The following is a 20,616-nucleotide window of genomic DNA, read 5'->3' on the forward strand; positions in this document are numbered from 1 at the left end:
CATTAGCACAGAATGAGAGTGCCTCTCTACCCTGGTGGTTAGCACACTCGTAGGACAGGCATGTTTACCCAAGTTCATGTTGCTGCTCCAATAATTATTTAATTATTTAAACACAGTGGAACAGCTTCAGCAGGAGAGACTGAGACACCTATACTAGAATATTTCATAACCCTGCGCATGGGGCACTCTCCTGCAATATCGGAGTCCTCTTGCTGCTGCTTTGTCTCTCTAGCCCTATATTTCCTTTGCTTTTATTTTTAAAAAGTTCCGGGGGGGGGGGGAGGAGGGGAATGACTAAAAACAATTTTTTGTCAACTTTTTCAGTTCACCTAAATATTTTGAAATGTTTGGTTCGACTCAAATCCATTTCCCCTTGGTTTTTGGAACTGCCAGCGAATTGAAAAATCAGTTATTCGTTAATTTCTAAATAACCCTCCACTAATAGAATAGAGGCAATACAGGTGGTATGTTAAGATCAGAGCAATAGGGTAACAAGGTTTCACAGCACCATACATTGATATATTGATACAAAATGACTACTGTTCTTTCCAGTTCAGCTAACTTCCTTCCAGAGTTTACAGCTTCTCCCTGAACCAGCACCACTTGTATTCCATTTCTGTATTTTATGCTTTGTAGGTTCAGATGCTCAGCAAGCAGCATTTCTTTTGGTGAATGGAAATACAGCGTGTATTGTGTTTGCAGAAAAATGGATGGAAAACATAAATGACTTCATAGACTCCTCAGCAGTAGGACCGCAATGTGTATATAAAATGTAAATCATGAGCAGAGAAACTTCATCATCCTGTGCAACTGGCATTTAATGACTGCTTAGTCCTCTGGTCAAATGCTAGCCAAAGCCTTGTTTGAGTCACACTACTCACTCTTCCCCATCTCACTTCTAACAAAGAACATTTGCCCCTTCTTGTCCTAAAATTACAAGGTGTTTTTTTCACAATAGAAGTGCAGATTTCCAACAAGTGTACAAAGTGAAATTGAAGTCTCAGTACCGTAGCAAAGGAGTATGTTATTAATTTGCCTTCAAGACAGATTAAGTTACTTTGTTTAAATACACAGTTTATTCCAAACTACATTAAGGGCTATGGACCTGTCAGTATTATAGTGAGTTAGAGTTGGCAGGAATAACACATTAGAGAGGTGCCATTAGAAAGGTGCATGGAATTGTGTAGCGAGAAGGAAATCAGCAAATACACAATGATGAAAGCTGCCAACTTCCTCTACAAGGCAAGATGCTTTGGGTAGAGCATTTTACATACCTAAGTAGAAGTTAGATACCATCTATCAAATAAGCAAACTTCAGAATACTCTCACAAAATAGCTTAATGAAAATATATTATGTATTTGGGATATCCCCTTTGGTACTCAAACATCTCTACCATTCTAAAGTGGATTAGATGGATGGATATATAGACCTGAGATTCCACTTTGGGAGTAACTCTTTGCACATATGTATCAGTTTACACCTTTAAAGAACTTTACCAACATTAACTTATTAGGCCTCATGATGTCTCTGTGGGGAAATTGAGACTGAGGGCATCATCTTGAAAAAGCATAGGCCCCTTTTGCCTGCACAAAAAATGTGAGTGCTGTAGCACACTTAGCAGGTTTCAGAGTAGCAGCCGTGTTAGTCTGTATCCGCAAAAAGAACAAGAGTACTTATGGCACCTTAGAGACTAACAAATTTATTAGAGCATAAGCTTTCGTGGGCTACAGCCCACTTCTTCGGATGCATATAGAGTGGAACATATATTGAGGAGATATATATACACACATACAGAGAGCATGAACAGGTGGGAGTTGTCTTACCAACTCTGAGAGGCCAATTAAGTAAGAGAAAAAAACTTTTGAAGTGATAATCAAGATAGCCCAGTACAGACAGTTTGATAAGAAGTGTGAGAATACTTACAAGGGGAGATAGATTCAATGTTTGTAATGGCTCAGCCATTCCCAGGCCTTATTCAATCCTGAGTTGATTGTATCTAGTTTGCATATCAATTCCAGCTCAGTAGTCTCTCGTCGGAGTCTGTTTTTGAAGTTTTTCTGTTGTAAGATAGCCACCCGCAGGTCTGTCATTGAATGACCAGACAGGTTAAAGTGTTCTCCCACTGGTTTTTGAGTATTATGATTCCTGATGTCAGATTTGTGTCCATTAATTCTTTTGCGTAGAGACTGTCCGGTTTGGCCAATGACAGAGGGGCATTGCTGGCACATGATGGTATATATTACATTGGTAGATGTGCAGGTGAACGAGCCCCTGATGGTATGGCTGATGTGATTAGGTCCTATGATGATGTCACTAGAATAGATATGTGGACAGAGTTGGCATCGGGCTTTGTTACAAGGATAGGTTCCTGGGTCAGTGTTTTTGTTCAGTGATGTGTGGTTGCTGGTGAGTATTTGCTTTAGGTTGGGGGGTTGTCAGTAAGCGAGGACAGGTCTGTCTCCCAAGATCTGTGAGAGTAAAGGATCATCTTTCAGGATAGGTTGTAGATCTCTGATGATGCGCTGGAGAGGTTTTAGTTGGGGGCTGAAGGTGACAGCTAGTGGTGTTCTGTTATTTTCTTTGTTGGGCCTGTCTTGTAGGAGGTGACTTCTGGGTACTCGTCTGGCTCTGTCAATCTGTTTTTTCACTTCAGCAGGTGGGTATTGTAGTTTTAAGAATGCTTGATAGAGATCTTGTAGGTGCTTGTCTCTATCTGAGGGATTGGAGCAAATGCAGTTATATCTGGTTAGCTGATGGATTTACCAGGATTGCAGCTGCAGTTAACTTGTTGAATACCTTTGCTTGCCATCACAGTCACATAGTGTGCACATATTTGCATCCAGATCTCAAGCTTCTGTAATTAAAATTTTGGATTTGAGAAATTAAATGATTTGCCCAAGACCACACAGCAAATTGGATCAGAGCCAGGATTAGATAGAAAGGGTTTCTATCCTTCAGTCTATATTTCTGTTTCCATTTAACAATGGTCTGTTACACTGCCACTGGTGGTAGGTATATAATAAGTGAATCGGAAGACGACTATCTGATCATTAATAATTCCATTGCAACTTTCCTAAGAGTAAGGATATTAACACAGGTTTCTTCCAATTTGGTGATTGTATTCTATTTGCCTAATATGGCCCCTTTTGGTTTTAGTTTTACATGGTATTATTCACTTCTTGTTCCAAACTTCCTTGTGCTGTTAAATAGCTGCTGTGCTTCACCCCAAAGATAGCTTTATGTCACTGTTGAATAGGATGACCAGACAGCAAATGTGAAAAATCGGGACAGCGGGTGGGGGGATAATAGGAGCCTATATAAGAAAAAGACCCAAAAATCAGGACTGTCCCTATAAAATCGGGACATCTGGTCACCCTACTGTTGAATCATCCTTGTATAGCCCTTGCCAATATCACAAGTTGCTGAGAGATTTATCTAATGATTGTAAAAATATAGTATTGTTACACCCCCTCCCCCATGTAACTGATTTGGTCTGTAGCCCAGCTGAGAAGCAGAGATTTTATCTGTGCTGTCCTGATTTTAGAAATAGTTTTTCAACTTTGTTCAGGTTTAGTAGGAAATTACAAATATTTTGGTTTTGTTAACCATGATGCTATATCTTTAAATGATAGAGCTGGAATAACAGCATTGTTACAGCCTTGTTACATAATATGTTTCTTGGCCACTCTCATTCCTGTCTGCCTCTGAATAGTAGGAGCCAGTCAGCTCATTACAACTTCAAAAGAGCACCTGAAAATCTACCTCTTTGGATAAATCAAAGGAGGAGTAGACTTGCGAAAAATCTTTTGGATCTTGGAGCATGGCCTAAACTTTCTTAAATACAGCATTAAGTGAAACTGACTAACTTCAGTACATTACAAAACTGGATTGTATCCTGTTAGTTAGGTCCCCCTGTGCAGAGCCTAGCAGTAGCCTATCAGTTTTATCTGTGCAGAAATCTCTCTTCCAGCTGCCCTAACAGGGCATATATTAAGCAGAGACGGAGGCATTCGAGATTCTTAACTCTCTTAAATTGGTCACAACCTGAGAAGATATGGTATCTTTACAATAACATGAAATGCAATTTTTGATGATTATGATGATTTAGGTGCCATGGAATTCAAAATATCATTGCACCCAGAGCAAGACAATACTCTGTTAAATGACTGTTTTGCTTGTTTTCTAAATGACTATTGATAAATATTGATCGTATTGATTATTGCATTAGAAAACTAATTTTAACAGATTTCTCCCCCTCTTCCCCCATACCTGTAATTTTTCACACATAAACCAGAGGGTATTTTCTTGATTTAGATTTATAACCTGATTTGTTAGCTGGTCTTTGAATCCATATGCTTTTCTGGTGAAACAGTGATTCTTTCTTTAACTTTCCCCTTGTAGCTGACCTGAACAATGTCAGATTCTCGGCTTACAGAACTGCCATGAAACTTCGAAGACTGCAGAAAGCCCTCTGCTGTAAGTATATGCCTGTGCTTTATAGACTTCCTTCTAGTCTCTTCTGCCAAAAGGGCAAACCTGTTTGGCAACTTTTAGAAAAAGAAAATATCTCATGAACAAAAGTCTGTCCACTGCACAAACACTTTGGACCAATATCATCGTCACTATGTTCCAGTGTTTTGTACCACTCAAACCTACCTCAAACAAAGTTAAGACAAAAGTATAAATTTGACCCTAAGTTAACAATTTCTAAATGTGTCCTATCTTAGCCTATTTAGGTATTTTTGCCACCCTCATTACCATAGTGCCTGAGAACGTCTCACCACTGCTTTACAGCTCCGTTAATGTCTAGATCATTCTATACTGGCATTAATCTTAAACATGAGTATGAACCCAGGGTCCTGGGTGGGTTTGTACAACCCACACTGAAACCTGCACCACCACATCTTCATTGCTAGTTTTAGCCACACTAGCTAAATTTAAGCTAATGTGGGTATGCCTACAGGGGCGGCAATCACACCTCTGGTTGCAGTGTACACATACCCTGTGTCATACTTGTCTGTGTATTCACATTGGCTAGTTACCTACTTTATTATGGATTAAATAATGTAGTCATAGTTTCCTTATTAGACCAATCAAACACACAGTATACAGTTTTAAATGCCATGTGTAATATTTTAACTTTATTCATTCACTTTTAGTTGTAGACAGAGTTTAATTTCTGGGATAGTTGCAGACATGTTTCTACTGTCTCTTCTGTTTCAGCCTGGGATCTGTGTTCACATGCTCTTTGGAACTGTGTCAAACCTCAGTATCATTAAGCATATTCACTATGAGGCTGAGGGAGGGGTGAGTTAAAGTGAGGGGTTTCACTAATGCACAGAGTTAATCCTTAAAAGTCCTGCATTAATGAACACTTGCAACAGTAACTGAAAATTCTGGCAGCATAATGAAAGATGGGAGAAGAATTGCCAAATCCTTAGAAGCCCACACAATGTTTCTAAACTCCTATAATTTGGAATGTTTTGCCAATATGAATATAGTGATAAAGAATTAGTTACGAAATTCTTAGAAATATAAATATCCATTCTTAATATAATTCCTCTCCCACATTTCATCCCCTAAAAATGTGCAAGATAGCAATATACCATTCCCATCTTTTTCGTTTTTTTTTAATAAATAAAAATATACTATTTGTAGTTGCCAGACTACTTCTGAAGATGTAAACACCAACTACAAATATGTTCCAATAAGTTGTGTCCAGCCATGAATCTGCTGTGCTTCTTACTTGGAACTATACAAACTTATTTAATCTTTGTATAGTATAGACTTTTTAAGGTTTATGTTTTGCGTCAGTACTAAATTTTATAGAGAGTTTCAAGAGTGGGATAAGAACTAAACATTATTGGGCTTTTCCAATACAAAGGGGAGTCTAGAAAGATCTGTAGAATAAATAGAATGGTACAGGGTCAGAATAAAGTGTTGATTTCCCATGGGAAATTCACTTCAAGAAACTGTTTATGAATTGCATGGTTCTCATTCTCACCAGACAGCTTGAATATATAAGTGTAACAGACACTTTTGTGCCTGAACATATGGAACCTAAAATACTTTGGGCCAGATTTGGATCTTGTTTACCTAATTCCACACCTGTGAAGCTCTGTTAAGTGTGATTAGAAATAGGTTCTTAGACTTTAGAAATGTTAACTATCTGGGTGAGAACCTGGCTTCATTGATGTCAATGGCATAACATTTCACTTCCGTGTTTATAAAAGCTTTTTCTTGTGTTTATCTTCTGTCCATTCAAAATAATAAAGAAAACTAGATACTGGATTAATCTCATATTGTGCTGCTGCTTCCACATTTTTTAGAAATTCTCAATTTGTTAGACTAGCTATTGCAGGACAGCTGTTTCTTCTATAAACATTTAAGAACTACCCTGCTATACGATTATGTTTATACTGGCACACAATTCCTTCTTTCTCATACTGTCAAGTTTATAGTACAGTTTGTCTTTATATAAGTGTTTACTTGAGGGCAAGTGAAGATTTTCTGAGATCCAGATGTCTTAACAAACATGCAGTGGCACCTACATTAAATACCTAAGCACATTCTTCACGCTTTCTATCCATAGAGAGTTGTTTGAGGAGTCTGGATAACTATGTTTGTACTCAGTATTTGAGAAGCAATATTCCTGCAAAGAACAAAGACACCATAATTAAATATTCTTATTTTACAATTTCACCAGCATTTGTGAACCAAATTTAATTATGCAGCAAAGTTATTATTGAGTTTCTTACTGTTTCTTTTAATTTGGCATTAATAGCAATTGAACACTATTTTGAATCTCAAGGCATCAAGTCATAAACAAGAGAGTTCAAATTTCCAATTGAAGTAATTGCTTTCATCTCCTTCCTTTTTACTTCATCTTTGAAACTTGGCGGGGAAGGAGAGAAGTCTTGGATTGTTTTCATTTTCTGCAAATCCACCAAATCTGTAAAATACAAGACATCTTTGTCTTTTGAGGTTTGTTTTTATTTCCCAGTCAGGTTATATTTACCTCATAGAAGGCCTTGAGAGTTGGAGATATGTCCTGTTTCCAAATGTCAAAATAAAAATGCTTTTAAATAATCAACTATACTTAGACTGTTTATGTTTTGTGCCTTTACAGGATTTTGGGAAACTAAGTGTAAGAATGAGTTTAGTATAGCTTTTTATTAAGGCTAAAAAGAGAAATGCAGAAAAAATGGTGATGCTGCACAAATAAATTCATGTGCTGAGAAATGTTTGCACATGGTATTACCCTGAAATAGTCTCAGATGTGGCACCAGCCTCCCAGCATTACAGCATATTATGTACACGCTAGATATAACCATTTCACCATTGCTTTTAAATGTACATCCCCCTTTGATAATCACATCAAAGCATGTTAATTTTCTTGTGTAAAGAATTGCTTTAAAATATATCCTTTTTAAGTGCAATCCACATCTGAACATTCTGATGTCAATAAAATTCACTTTGCTCTACAAACTTTCTCCTGGAGATTCAACAAAAGAAAAATATGCAGCAGTTTCTCTACCAATTATCTTATTTTGCTCTCTATATACTAACTAAATTAAAGGATCACTTACATATCAACAAAAAGAACAGGAGTACTTGTGGCACCTTAGAGACTAACAAATTTATTGGAGCATAAGCTTCTGTGGACTACAGCCCACTTCTTCGGATGCATATCGGATGGGCTGTAGTCCACGAAAGCTTATGCTCTAATAAATTTGTTAGTCTCTAAGGTGCCACAAGTACTCCTGTTCTTTTTGCGGATACAGACTAACACAGCTGCTACTCTGAAACCTTACATATCAACAGAGAACATCAGATTTACTCATGGGATGACCTTGCATTCTGTGAGATCCCTGTATGACTTTAATTACCGGCCATATTTAGTTTTCCTCAATTTCAGTATGTGATTACTACTGAGTATCTTTTTCTTACTAGATAGTTGTCAACTTTCTCCCTAAAACTTGCCTCTCATGCATTGTCCTTAGATTTTCCCATGCTTCAGATTATGAGTGCCATTTTACAGGATGGGTCCCCCTTGCCCATGTCTTTGATGGAGAATGTGAGTTGGCCTTAAGCACATACTCCCACTTCTGTCGCTCTCTTTAAAATCCAAAGTGTTGTTTACCATGGCTGGGATACAAATATCCTAGAGGCTGGTCAATGCACAAACTGTGCCAGCTTATCTAAAATAACTGGCTGAGCCTTACACTCAACTTGATGGAAATTCTCTATTTGTCTGTTAAGATGTAACACAATGGCTTTTGAACACTGCATCCAAAAAATTCCAAAGCTTCAGGGAATATTCTAGGCATCAGTGAGCAGGACCCTATTGATTTTTTGTGAAAACTGGAAAACCGGAGTGTATGCAATGAGCTCAGCCTACAGAAACTACACAGTGTGCAACCCATTGGGTTTTAATTGATTGAGTTAAAACCAGTGCAAACCCCCAGGTGGACACATGTACATTGATTTACACCTCTTGTATCTATTTAGTTGACTGCATTAAGCCACGTTATGGGGGTTACGTCTCAGGATATGATCATGCATGTGAGTCAATATTTTGGGAGGAGTCTGAGTATTAAATTTCTGAGGGAAAATGGACCCCCAGTACTTTTCCCACTAAGCTCCTGATGCCTTTGTGGGGGGAAGTCCAGGAGGAGTAGCAGTTGTCCTACAGCAGAGTCTGGTGTCATACACCCCGATGTGTTATTAGACACCCATATATCATTGACTTCAAGACAAGACCGAAGGTTTGATAAATAAAGAGCACAGTTAAAGGATTTTAAGATGCTGGCACTTATTAGTGTTAAAAGCTTTCACAAAATAGAATGACCCATGTTTATCTGTAGTCACATGTATAATTAAGCTGCCACCCAGATGCTTGAGGGGTTCATTTAATTACCATTGATTCGTTGTCACAGAGGAACTGTGCATTCAGCCTAAAGCTAAAGTTAAAGGTTTTGTGAACGCAGTGCTGCATTTCCAATTTGGCTAATAAATGGTTATTAGAGAAAAGCATCTTTCTATGACCCTTAGAGATGGGGCTGATAAATAGGCTGTTGTTGAACAAGACACGCATCTTAGGAGAGTTACATTTTTTAAATGTCAATAAATAAAATACAATCTCCAAAATAAAGATGCTTTATATTAAAAAAAAATACTAATTTCAAAAATTGAAATGTATTCACTCTGTAAGCTAAATCTTTTAGTATAACAGTAGAGACATGTATATACCATTACATACACACTTTATTTGCTTTAGGATTTGGGTATATTAGGCGTGTAGGCTAAGATTTTCAGACGTCCTTAAGGGATTTAGGAGCACAAGTTCCTTTGATTTTTTCAATGAGATTTGTATTCTGAAATTCCATAGGTACTGCTGAAAATCCCATCCATATTGTATAACCCCTTGCAAATTATTCAGTGGCTGAGTTTGGAAGGCTAAAGTAGTGTCCTGTTAGGACACAAAGAGCCAGATTCATCCTTGATGGAATTTTAAGTTGCACCAGAAGTGAATTTGGCCAATGTGACAATAAGCTATTGCTTCGCTGTTAAAATCTGTTAAATTGTGAAGTATTGTTGCTTGTCAAAGCTCATTAAAAATCTTTTTCAAAGAGAGGAAGCATGGTCTTGTGGTTAGGGCACTTACCTGGAACTTGGGAGATCTTGGTTCAGTTCCCAGTTCTGTCAACTAATTCCTATATGACCTTCACTTAGGGCCAGATTCTTCCACCCTTAATCACACTGTATTATACCATACTCTGTGATTATCCCATTGAAATCAACTCAATGTGAGTAAGAGTGACAGAATTTGGCCTTCAGTCTGTCTGGTTTGCTTCCTTATCTGTGAAGTAGGCAAAACAATACTTTCACATTTCATGGAGGTAGTGTGAAGATAAATTCATTAATATTTGTGAGGTGCTCAGACATTATGGCAGTGAGTGCAAATATAGCTAGCCCTCACTATCTTGCTTTCTTGTATGATCCCATTTCATTTTAAAAATCATGTCTCATAAACACTCAAAATTGTTATCCTTCAAAGCTTAGAGGTAAAATACTTCCCTCAGTCAATTGATACTGAACTGCTTTTTATCTTAGTGGGAGGTGCAGTTAGAGATTACGGGTAATAAGTAGAACTGTGTAAAGAACAGAAGTTCCATTTATTGAAGGATTTTTGAATTTTCATTTCATTTTGTATCAGAACAAAACACAAAATTTTCAAAGCTCTCCAAAAAGAAAAATTCTGGGGAAAAAATTGTTTCAGATTGATTGAAACACTTCATTTTGACAAAATCGTTTCATTTTGGTTTTGACTTATTTTGTATTACATTGTTATATAGAATACAAAGAAAAATTGACACAAAAAGTCAGTTTGATAGAACCGCATATTCCAATTAAAATATGGCCCACCTGAAATTTCTCCCATCATCTTTAGTAATTGGTATTTTATTTGCCAAAAGTAATGCTGAGATGGAAATAGATGAAAACCTCATTAAAGTTGGCATGTTCTAAAATGACATAATGTTCACTATGTTTTTAATCAAATACTGTCAACAGGAATATAAAAATTAAATTACATGATTTCATGTTTTATATGCTTTGAATAAGATATTTTATTTATATAGCATCTAATAGTATGGTAGATCTTTTACAGAGAATATGAAACTATTCTCTGACTTATACAATTTACAGTCTAAGGCCTCATCCTGCAAAGCCTTAATGCAGTGGTTCTCGGACCAATCAGCACACAGCTGCGGCCCATGGGACATCCGCAGGGCCATACAGATAGTGTGTGTGTGTGGGGCTACATAGAGAAGTGCATAGGCAGTCCACAATGGTAAATATGTTGAGAACCACTGGCCTAATGAATGTCTAAGAGTCTGCAGGATTGGGGCATAAAAGATTATTTTCAGACAAAGGGGTGGGGAAGGGATGAAAGCTTAAGAAAATTGTAATCAAAATATATTATTGTCGGGTGGGGGTTAATACTTGAAATGACTGAGTATTTTATTGTTGTAGTTTATTATTATTTTATTTTAAACAGTGGATCTACTGAGTCTGTCTGCTGCATGTGATGCCTTGGACCAGCACAACCTCAAACAGAATGACCAGTCGATGGATATCCTTCAGATCATTAACTGCTTGACCACCATTTATGATCGACTGGAACAAGAGCACAATAACCTGGTCAACGTCCCTCTTTGTGTGGACATGTGCCTCAACTGGCTGTTGAATGTCTATGACACGTAAGTCTGAGTAGTCTGAGTATACTGTACTAAAGGCTTTAATGACAGTTGGGGATAATGAGCTGTCTTCCTGGTTACAAAATGAGTGGCTCGGAGCTGGAAAGCCGGTGGTCATAGTACAAGTTTAATAAAAATAATGGCTTACTGGTTGCAGTTAGCTGAATCAATACAAGCCTGAATTAGGCTTGGAGTCCTAAATTGTTTTATTAAGCTAAGAAGTGATAGAGCTGGAAAATAGAAAATTCTACTTTAAAATGGTCCGTGTATGTTAGGGTCATTTTTCAGAACTCCATCCCATCATTAAGTTATGACTCTGCAAGGCACTTTTGAATTTCCTTGTTAATACACCTTCATCTTTACCAAGTAAGAGAATTATCAAAAAGCAACAGCATAATCTTCATTATATGCGTGCTCATGCTTGTCTATGCTTCCAACAGTTAAGCCTATTCACGTTGACACATTTTCTATAGCTTTTAGTATGTAATCTTTGATAGATGCTGGAAGGGGGGGCACCTGTGGTGCAATATGCTTGTGACTTTTAATAGTCAACAGATCTGAGTGAATTTTCGTAGGTTAGTAATGTTGCTCCTAAAATTCAGTTTTAGCAAACAAAGACCACTTCAAAGTGGAATTTAGCTATGCTGAGTCCACACTCATGAGTTTACAGAAGATGGGGTAGATTTACTTTGATAGTCTTACAGAAAATCCATTCGATCTGCTGTTTTAATCAGCTGCCTCCTAGAGCTCGGACAACTCCTAAATTACCCAATAATTAAATAAAGCAGCCTAGTTTTGGATTATTGCTGGATTTACAGTAATAAACAGCTCTGCAAATTCTGTGAGAAAATTTGGCAGTCCAAGCCCTGACTTCTTACTTAAGACTAGAAGTATCTATTAGGTATCCTTAAAGTCAGACACACACTCATATGTCATGTGGCAAAATAAACCTGTGTAGATGAGAGCATGGGCTTTTAATTTCATCAACATTTTGGATTAAGTTAAAATAAAGATCCACAGCATGGGAATACCTCCATGCCCCAAGAATGTTTCTTTCATCAAGTTTTAATCAATGTAATTACTCCTTATTGATTTCTGGATCAGAAATTGCAGTTGTCTCCCAACCAGAGTGATTCTATAAATGGAGGACTTCCTATTATCACTTAATCCACAACAGCCATAGAGTTAATATGGATAGTCATTCCACCATGTTATAGAATGTATTGTGATTACACTAGATTTTTTGCTTTGTTCACAGGCAATAGAGAACAGGCCTAGGTTTAATACTTAGGTTAAAGTTTTTTTTAAAATCTACTTTAGTTTTCAGAAAACAAATATCTGATCCAGTTTGTATTTAGACCCAAATATGAATAAAATCGAATACAAATTACAATTCTTCCCAATCAAAAAATGTTAGGTGCGAAGGCAGGGGCAATAAAATCATAGAATCATAGAAGATTAGGGTTGGAAGAGACCTCAGGAGGTTATCTAGTCCAACCCCCTGCTCAAAGCAGGACCAACACCAACTAAATCATCCCAGTCAGGCTTTGTCAAGCTGGGCCTTAAAAACTTCTAAGGATGGAGATTCCGCCATCTCCCTAGGTAACCCATTCCAGTGCTTCACCACTCTCCTAGTGAAAAAGTTTTTCCTAATATCCAACCTACACCTCCTCGACTACAACTTGAGACCTTTGCTACTTATTCTGTCATCTGCCACCACAGAGAACAGCCTAGCTCCATCCTCTTTGGAACCCCCCTTCAGCTAATTGAAGGCTGCTATCAAATCCCCCCTCACTCTTCTTTTCTGAAGACTAAATAAGCCCAGTTCCCTCAGCCTCTCCTCATAAATCATGTGCCCCAACCCCCAAATCATTTTCATTGCTGTCCACTGGCCACTCTCCAATTTGTCCACATCCTTTCTGTAGTTGGGGGCCCCAAAACTGGACTCAGTACTCCAGATGTGGCCTCACCAGTGCCGAATAGAGGGGAATAATCACTTCCCTCGATCTGCTGCTAGCGCTCCTACTAATGCAGCCCAATATGCCGTTAGCCTTCTTGTCAACAAGAGCACACTGTTTACTCGTATCCAGCTTGTCGTCCATTGTAATTGCCAGGTCCTTTTCTGCAGCACTGCCACTTAGCCAGTTGGTACCCAGTCTGTAGCAGTGTATGGGATTCTTCCATCCTAAGTGCAGGACTCTGCACTTGTCTTTGTTGAACCTCATCAGATTTCTTTTGGCCCAATCCTCCAATTTGTCTAGGTCACTCTGGACCCTATCCCTAGCCTCCAGCATATCTACCTCTTCCCCCCTCCCCCCTTACTGTCAAATCCTCCTGATTGCGTCTCCTCAAGACTCTGTCTTGCTAAATTCAGTCTCATTATGTTTATTTATTTCGTTGAAACCTACTGCATTGTAAATTATAGTTTGCGCCATTGAGGGAAGGAATACTGAGGAAATGGATGCTACAGATCTGGAGGGAACATTGTAGGGATCCAGGAATGAGGGAAGGGCATGGCCTTTTACTCATGTTTTGTGTTATCCTGGATGAGCACAGAAAGAAGAGCCAAGGGTCAGATGTATGTACTGATAGGGTGAATAGACGAGTCCCTCAATGATTTTCTTGAATTCATTCTCCTATTAGAGACTCTGTGGCATTTAAAAAAAAAAAAAAAACACCTAATAATTTGCATTTATTATGCTTCCTAACTGTTATTTGTAAAGGTATCAATAACTGGAACACACTACAAATGACTGGTCCAATTTGGCGTGCAGCCTTGCAGCTATTCAATATGTTTCAAATTTGTTTTAATTGATCAGACATTCATACTCATTTGCAGTTACATGCTAAATTATCTGTTTATTTTGGGAGGCAGAGAGGAGGGTGTAGCCAACTGAACCAACTCATGCTTCATGAAAGTTCCTATTTAATATACCTTACAGGAAAATCATCATACTACATGCCTCTTCTGTATAATTTGCATGAGGCTGGTATTCATCTGCATGGGTTTCTGAGGGCACAAAGGATAATGAATTTGGAAAGGATATGAGGAAGGGGAGGAAGTGCAAAGAAGAAAAGAATAAGAACAGAATGTTGAACTGACATAAGTGAATGACAGATGCTGATTTATGAATAGGAAAAGAATATTTTTTAAAATAAAAATGGGATGTGTTGAGGGATCCAAATTCTGATCTGTCACACCAATGTAAATCTGTAGTGTCTCTCTTCATTTCAGTGGAGTTTTTTTTTTTAACTAAGGTATTACACTTGTATGATAGCAGAAGTTGGGCCAATGGGTGTAAATGGCTCTTCTGCTGATCTTGACAGTATTACAGATGAAATGTATTTATTGGCTGAACTGTTCATATACTGTGCAGCACAGCGTAGGGTGCCTTTTATAATTGCATGCATTAATATTGTTCTTATTTTCAGTGACAATAGTGAAAGTGGCACTTATAGACCAAAAATTATTGATAGATCTCTGCCTAAAGGAGTTGTTAGACATATGCTTTTATTGTATTGTACACATTTTGATCATTTGTTTGAGGGAGCAAGGTTGTTTTGTTTAAATATATCAAAATTGGGATATTATCTGGAATATTATTTAGTGTGAAAGTCTCCCATTGAAAGTAAATTGAAATAAAACTGAGTTCTGAAGTAGGATTTCAAGCAGTGAAGTTGCGTGGCACACAGTCATGGAGGATGTTATAGATATAGAGAGGCTGCAGAGCACAAGTGGATAGGGGAAAGGAGGATGACTAGAGACCACATATGGACTGGGGTGGGGCCCATACAGGCTCTTTAAAGTGAGTGGAAAGTGTTTTGAATGTTACATCTTTGGTGTCACTAATGAGTTGAGGCTAATGCTGACACTAAGCGAAGACATGTTTCAAAATGTTCACCATCTCCCAGTGTTCCCAGTAGGAATGAAGTCAGGCTGCCCTTAGGGAAGAGTGTGGCTCCCTATGCTGTCTGGGATCCCCATCTTCCCTGAAGACATCTTGGCTTCACTTCCATTGTAAACAGTGGACGGTGGTAGCCACATTAAAAGCTTCACTTCCATTGATCACAAAAGGAAATGGCAGCCATTTTAAAAGAGGGCAATTCTTTGTGGAATTTTCTATATCAGAACATTTATTTGTCAGCCCTTGCTGAAGCACTTTCAGTAATAAATAATAAAAGCGAAAAATAACCAAATGTCTTCAAATGTGGTGACTTTCAGTCTATATGGGAAATTTGAAGAGTGCATTATTTCATTATTAAGATCATTTGGACTAGAAAAATAGACTGGCCCAGGGTGTTAAATTTTTACAGGGCTCATTTTTAAATTAATATGAACTCTCAAACTAATGAAAGGTTATGTACATGTGAATGTTCAGACTCAGTAAGTGTTGTAATTGGGGGGAGATACATTGCCATTCATGTCAGAGTGGTTGAATCCCTGATTTAAGTGCAAAACATAGCATTAACTATGGAACAGCAACCAGTTACTTATCTTGGAGCTGTTGATGAACACTGTTTAACCAGTGTATTCAACAGGTCATGTATAAGTTACACAAGAATTAAGTTTTGTGAATAGTACAGAATCATAGAAATGTAGCGCTAGAATGCACCTTAAGAAGTCATCTAGTCTAGCCCCCTGTGCTGAGGCAGAACTAAGTAAACATAGAGCATCCCTGACATGTATTTGTCCAACCTATTTTTAAAAACCTCCAGCAATTATCAGGGCTCTAAGATTGGTGATTAAGCTTGTGTTTAATTTTAAAAGTTGCATTACTCTCCTAAATAAGACCTCAAATATGTGGATTATATTATCAATCAGTGTTTGTTTTTCTTATCATCATCAACAGGGGTCGAACAGGAAGGATCCGTGTCTTATCTTTTAAAACCGGTGTAGTTTCCCTGTGTAAAGCACATTTGGAAGATAAGTACAGATGTAAGTCAGGTGTCTTCATTTATATTTTATTTCATTTTAATTTATTTTTATTTTTTCCTATATATCATGGAAACACAAAAATTTGGGACAGAAAAGTCCTGTTAGGTCTTCTAATCCTTCAGTGAAGGATAGTTCTCTACACTGTATTTTTAAATGACTTGTCCAGTGTAGATTTCTCCCCACTTCCTATAATAGATTAAAGTTCTTTCTACACTGGCCAGAAAAAAATCAATGACAACATATTAGGAAGAAGTAGGGTTTAATATGATTTGTCATAGAACGGTATTAAAACTTTTTTCCCCTGACCCATTTAGACAGGATCTAAATGACAAGATGACAAAGTACAAAAGCAAATGTTTCAGGAAAAATTATATTTAGAGCAACTTGTGCTATAGCATGTTGAATAAAATTACAGTATCTTAAGTCTGGTGTCTACAGTGGCAGTGGAATCATACTTGAAAAAATTATATGCAACCACAGTTGCTATCCCTGGGTGAACAATAAAGATGTTCATATTCATGAAAAGCTTTTTTGCAATTTTTTTTTCATTTTGTGTGTGTGTGTGTGTGAGAGAGAGAGAGAGAGAGAGAGAGTAATTTAAAAATCAAAGTTCTGCATGTTTTCAATGGTCCAAATCCCAAAATCCTTATTTGGAAAAAATCAATTTGAAGCCAATACGAGTTTTACATGAATAATGAATGAGTATACAGTGAGGCCTGGACACTTGACTCATGTGAGTAACTTTATGCACATGGGTACCTTGATGAGTTCAATGGTAATACTCATATGTAGGAGTTTACAGGGTTGGAGCTTGAGCAAGAACTTTAGGATTTGACTCAAGATGTATTCTTAATTCAGCATCTTTTTGAAAATCAAAATTTTGAAAATTTTTACATTTTTTAAACACAGGAATATGGAAATATATTGAACCAACCTCCCCCTTCACTGCAACATTTAAAATATTTTGTAAAATTGGGTCAAATTAAAACATGTAAAACAAAATGTCAAAACTTTGATTTTTAGCTGTTTCCCAGAAAAGGGGTACACTGTTAGGATTATAAAAGTTAGAGATGGGAAATATCTATTAAGATTAATTTATTCCCTTGTGAGTGCTGAATAATGTCTCTCCAAAAAAGAATGCATCTGATTGATTGTAATGTGCAATCTTCCTTTAAGCACTGTAGATGCTTTAATAAGAGGGAAATGAAAGGATGTGCAGTTGGAGGTGAGAAGAAAGGAATCTTCTCCCTGGGGCGGTGGACTTGTTCCACCATTGCTCCATTTCCACTACCTGATGCTGCAGTAGCTCCTATTGTCCTAATGGCTCTCCTTGTTGTGGTGAGTGGAGAGGACAGAAGCATCATAGCAGCTGATCTTTTGACTATTCTCATTCCTGCTCACTGATATGCTCTGGAAGTTCCTGTAGAGTTGAGTTCTGCACATGGAGTTTGCCACCCACTTGTTCAGCAGAACAGTATTGGTTGTGCTGCCAGAGAAAGTCTCCAGGGCCAGGGAGGTAAAGGCAGGATTTGCCTTGAAATCATGTATTCTGATACCAGATATGAGAAGAATTATATTCTTATACTCTTCTAATTAAAGAGAACCAAAAAGAAAAAAAAATTGTCAAAGCTGTGCTAGGAAACTTATCAACGATATTGACATTCCTGTGTAATTGCACCCCCAGTGTGGAATGAAATATTAAGGCGGCCACAGCCGTGAAAGCATATTATTACTTTAGTGACATTTTTTACTCTTTGAAAAATAAGCAGAATTTATTCAGGTCATGAATTATCAACTGGGGTACTACCAAATAAATATTTCAGTTGATCCTAACTTGATTTTTCATTTTATTACAAACTTTAAAATCTCCTCAAAGTATTTGTAGTATAACTAATTCCCAGCAAATTAAATTGTGCTTATGGAAGGATGATGATTCAGTCCGGTAAGGATTCCTTTTTGATAGTGTTTCTATAATAGAACAGGGCTTTTACTTCAAAAACTAAAACTTAATATGATATTAACATTCCCAACTGGTGGTGGGGCTCTGTAACAGTGTAATGTTTCTCTTTCATTTAAAAAATCATCTTGAGTTCATTATATTATGAAATATCAAAGTTAGGGAACTTTTTTGTTTTTCAAAGCAACTCATGATGTGAAACAGAATCAGGTCCTCTGGGCTGTATGTTTAAAGCTGTTCAGACTATATGTACATTAATGTTTAAAAGATTTTGTGAATCAGAGACCCTGTATACATGTGTTATGGTTGCAGTCTAAGTAACTGTGTTATGGAGTTATAGCTTGTGTTGGTTCTGAGTATTATATAAATGCTGTCAGATTGTTATTTTAGAATGGTCCTCCTTGACAGATACAAGCCCATGATCTAATCAGACAGTAGCATCAGGCTACTTAATTCAATGGTTAATAAACAGAGAAGATAGCCAAATGGAGGCTCATTGAAATATGGTCACTCCAATAATGGCACCGCACTTTTGAGCCTCTGAAAATAATTGCGTTTCTGTAATACTTCTATAGTCCCGGTTGACACGTTCTATCCCTAAAACTCTTTTTGCTTCATTTTTGTCTCTCTAGACCTATTCAAGCAGGTAGCAAGTTCCACTGGATTCTGTGACCAGCGCCGACTGGGCCTTCTCCTGCATGACTCCATCCAGATCCCACGACAGCTGGGCGAAGTTGCATCATTTGGTGGCAGTAACATTGAACCTAGTGTTAGGAGCTGCTTCCAGTTTGTAAGCATTTGTGTGGTTTTTGTTTTCTAATTTTTTTTCCTATTATTGTTTTGATTTTTATTTAATTCCACCCTATTTATGTTTCTGTCACTGAGAAGAGGATAAGTAAAATCCCTTGAGGAGGACGAGGAGCAGAAATGGGGGAGAAAGGATTGAATTCCAGGGATTGCTTAAAGAAATTTCGTGTTAGTTTGCTAATCTGTTTACTTGGCAAGGCATTTGGAAGGTAGTTTCTTCTTGGGGTATGTCTACAATACAAATATAGAAATGTCAGGGGGGAAATCCATTTCACTGTGGTTATCCTGTCCTGGTTACCTCATAACTAAAAGGGGTAGTGTGGATAGGATCTAACCATGTTATAACTGAGTTACGTGGAAGTTTTTTATTTTATGTGAATTACTTTACCCATCTCTACTGCCAGCACACATGCCTTTTTGTTATAAGAAATCAGCTATGGATCACAGCTGTCATGAAGAACAACAGTTATTCTAAGGCCTGATCTATACCTAAAATTTAGGTCAATCTAGGGACATTGTTCAGGGCTGTGAAAATTTCTCACTCTGTGTGATGTAATTAGGTTGACCTAACCCATGACTGTAGAGGCAGCTGGGTCAACAGAAGAATTCTTCTGCTACTGCCTCTCAAGTGGGAGGATTTACTACAGCGATGGAAAATACCCTTCCATCGATATAGCAAGTGTCTACACTAGAACACTATAGCAGTATAGCTTCAGCTGTGCCACTGTAGCACTTGTAGTGTAAACATACATACCCTACCCCGGGGTAGTCAATAGCCAGACCATGGCCCAAATCCGGACCGCCAGGCACTTTTGAATGGATCCCAAAATCTTTTTATTTACTTATTATCGTTGTTATTTTTTTTATTGTCTCTGGAATCTGGACCTTGATTGTACCTCGACCAAAAAATATGGAGCTTGCCAAAAAATAATTGACACTCCCTGCCCTACCCCATGTATAGAGTGTATAAATAACAATGAAAAACAGAGGTCTCCAGTAGAGAGGTAAGAATGGATCAAATGAATGAACTGTGAAGAGTCAGCATTAGTATTGTTTCAGAGAGCAGGCTTTCGGCTTGTTTTACTGTTTGAAAGGATAACGCTGCTCTCCTTTTAGCAATTCTGTGACCGCTGCTGTGCTCTATATTGAAGAATGCACAGTGCAGTGAAGATTCTTTTCTCAAATTCACAACTGATAAAACTTAAAACACACTTCTAATTTTGGGAGGAAAGTGGGATATTTATCCTTTATTCTTGCCAACAGAAGGATGCATACCTAAATATTTCCAGTTTCCTACATCAAAAGGTTAAAACGCATCAGGAATGATAAAAGGAAGTAAGAAGAAGATTAGAGTAGATTATAGCAGAGAAGATGAAATGCATGTTCTGCTATGTTCCTCAGTACACCCTCTACATAACAACAAATGAGTGGGTGACCTCATCTGCCCTTTCTTATCTCTCTTCTTACTGTCTGCTGGCGTTTTTACATGTTGCTCAAGTTAAACTGTGTAGCAATCTACAGCAAGTGCTTTTCGATGAATAGTAATGGCAGTAAATAGTCTTGAGTTACTGTGTTTAAAAAACATATACAATTACAAAATGACCTGTGGTTTCCTGTTGTGATGGGAGGATTTTTTAAAATCCTTTATTTTATT

At 37.6% G+C, this 20,616-nt stretch overlaps 1 protein-coding gene across 12 annotated transcripts in view; it reads left to right on the top strand.

Annotated features, from left to right (window-relative positions):
* Positions 1-20,616, top strand: part of DMD (dystrophin) — a 2,004,766-nt gene that overhangs the window by 1,928,205 nt on the left and 55,945 nt on the right. For all 12 annotated transcript variants that reach the window (XM_054005916.1, XM_054005912.1, XM_054005914.1 and 9 more), the window contains 4 exons: positions 4,403-4,477; positions 11,064-11,265; positions 16,113-16,198; positions 18,788-18,945. In XM_054005916.1, coding sequence (XP_053861891.1) covers positions 4,403-4,477; positions 11,064-11,265; positions 16,113-16,198; positions 18,788-18,945 — 521 coding nt within the window. The remainder of the gene's footprint in view (positions 1-4,402; positions 4,478-11,063; positions 11,266-16,112; positions 16,199-18,787; positions 18,946-20,616) is intronic.

This window comes from Malaclemys terrapin, chromosome 1, assembly GCF_027887155.1.
Source record: "Malaclemys terrapin pileata isolate rMalTer1 chromosome 1, rMalTer1.hap1, whole genome shotgun sequence".
In the NCBI taxonomy this organism is placed as follows: Eukaryota; Metazoa; Chordata; order Testudines; family Emydidae; genus Malaclemys; species Malaclemys terrapin.